Source organism: Octopus bimaculoides, chromosome 8 (genome assembly GCF_001194135.2).
Source record: "Octopus bimaculoides isolate UCB-OBI-ISO-001 chromosome 8, ASM119413v2, whole genome shotgun sequence".
Lineage (NCBI taxonomy): Eukaryota > Metazoa > Mollusca > Cephalopoda > Octopoda > Octopodidae > Octopus > Octopus bimaculoides.
The window spans coordinates 53,231,013-53,233,420 of record NC_068988.1 but is presented as its reverse complement, the minus strand read 5'-3'; the positions used below and the strand labels follow the sequence as shown (position 1 = coordinate 53,233,420).

The 2,408-nt window shown below is 38.8% G+C and overlaps 2 protein-coding genes across 4 annotated transcripts in view; both read right to left on the bottom strand.

Annotated features, from left to right (window-relative positions):
* The window catches only part of LOC106874433 (mutS protein homolog 5), a 251,549-nt gene that overhangs the window by 14,249 nt on the left and 234,892 nt on the right, over positions 1–2,408 (bottom strand). For all 3 annotated transcript variants that reach the window (XM_052970104.1, XM_052970105.1, XM_052970106.1), the window contains exon 21: positions 1,887–1,983. In XM_052970104.1, coding sequence (XP_052826064.1) covers positions 1,887–1,983 — 97 coding nt within the window. The remainder of the gene's footprint in view (positions 1–1,886; positions 1,984–2,408) is intronic.
* Positions 1–2,408, bottom strand: part of LOC106874428 (growth arrest and DNA damage-inducible protein GADD45 beta) — a 371,959-nt gene that overhangs the window by 138,220 nt on the left and 231,331 nt on the right. The gene's annotated exons all lie outside the window — the stretch shown is intronic.

Genomic DNA, 2,408 nt, shown 5'->3' with positions numbered 1-2,408 from the left:
TCATTGAATTTGATTTCGATTTCACTTGCCTCAAAAGGTCTTTGCAAGCAGAGTTTAGTGTCCAATGAAGGAAAGGTACGCATAAGTGGGCTGGCTACACCCCTGGCATAGGCCTTGGATTATGGTCTCACTTGGCCTGCCGGGTCTTCTCAAGCACAACATATTTCCAAAGGTCTCGGTCACTAGTCATTGCCTCGGTGAGGCCTAATGTTCGAAGGTTGTGCTTCACCACCTCATCCCAGGTCTTCCTGGGTCTACCTCTTCCATAAGTTCCCTCAACCGCTAGGGTGTGCCACTCTTTCACACAGATATCCTCATCCATTCTCGCCACATGACCATACCAGTGCAGTTGTCTCTCTTGCACACCACATCTGATGCTTCTTAGGTCCAACTTTTCCCTCAAGGTACTTACACTCTGTTTAGTATGCACACTGACATTACACATTCAGCGAAGCATATTTGCTTCATTCCTTGCAAGCTGATTAGTTGGTTTTAAGCTTTTTCCATCCAAGGGGTTTTAATCCGAAATTTACATGCTGTTATTCAAAGTTTATCTATTTTGAGTTCCACCACTAAAAACGATTTATATAATAAATATTTTTATATTGTCTCAGTGAAGAATATCAAATACTTTTTTATTATTTCTTAACCAGATATTTTCTCAAGGACTCAGAAACTGAGACTTTCTCAGGTGGAGAAACAGAAGATGAAGAAGTGACATGTGTTACTGCAGTAGAAAACAATACATCTAGATATTGAGTCCTCAGAGAAGATATATACACCTGCATGCTCACAACTGAATGAATTCTGTTAAAGGTACTCAAAAACAGGCCAGATGTAAACTAAGCAATGGAGTAAGTCTACCACTCAAGTTAGTTTCACAGCATTCATTTTAATTGTCGCATATCTATATATGTATTTTTTATCTAATTAACCAAACACGTTTTCAGTACATTGTAGCTTTAAGACTTAACCCAATTAATTTATGTTGTGACCTCAAAACACTGAATTAATTGGTGGGACTTTGTCAAGTTATCATTTAGGTCATAACTAAAATACGTTCCCTGTTTGATCATTCACTTCCCTACCATAGGGGAGATGAGAGAGATTATATTTAATATTTCTAACACTATCTAAGAAGAGAATTGATAAATGCTTTTAACAATGTCAGTGTTACAGGTCACAGGATATATAACTAGGCTACAGATTCAATTCTAGAACAGACATAATGACACTCGCTGTAACAGATCAGTTACTATGGCATTATAACACTTACTTCAATGCCGACTGTGACACTTACTCTTTTACTTGTTTCAGTCATTTGACTGCGGCCATGCTGGTGCACCGCATTTAGTCGAGAAAATCGACCCCAGGACTTATTCTTTCTAAGCCTAGTACTTATTCTATCGGTATCTTTTTGCCGAACTGCTAAGTTACAGGGACGTAAACACACTAGCATCGCTTGTCAAGCGATGGTGGGGGGACTAACACAGATACACAAACACACATACATACATATATATATTCATATATATGACAGGCTTCTTTCAGTTTCCATCTACCAAATCCACTCACAAGGCTTTGGTCGGCCCGAGGCTATAGTAGAAAACACTTGCCCAAGGTGCCAAGCAGTGGGACTGAACCCAGAACCATGTGGTTGGTAAGCAAGCTACTTACCACACAGCCACTAACTCTAATTATAATACTTATATGACCCTTACTATAACACTGTAACACTTACTATGACACTATGACATTTACTATGATCTTTACAAGAAGCTTTACTTTAACTTTTACTATGCTCCTTATAATGATACAATGTTATTTACGATGCTGGCAAAATTGTAGGTGTTTGTTGCACCTGGGTTAGGGTCAATAGAACTCACCAATCCAGTTCTGCTGCAGAATCCATGACATTAAACAATACTTGACAATGTTCCAATATAGTGTCCTGTAGTTGATGCATTATTGCTGTTTCATGGTCTGTAATAATGATAAAGGAACAAGAGGAAGATATTTTAATGAAATGTTAAACATGAATAAACATTACATGCTTGCCTGTCGCTATCGATATAATGACTGCAGTGAGGAAGATACGTGTTAGCTATTCAATAACACATGAAGACACACAGCATCTCATGTAGTGGAATCATTTCAGTGACCCAATTGTAGTTGATGCAACAAAAATTTTGACACCAAATAATGTTTAAATGAAGTTAACAGTTGTGGCTGTGTGGTAAGAAGTTTGCTTTCCAGTCACATAGTTTTAGGTTCAGTCTCACAGCATGGCACCTTAGGCAAGAGTCTTCTACTAAAGACTCAGACCAACCAAAGCCATACGATGGAAGCTGAAATAAGCCTGTCATACATGTTTGTGTGTGTGTGGGGGGGCGTCCTTATGTCCCCCC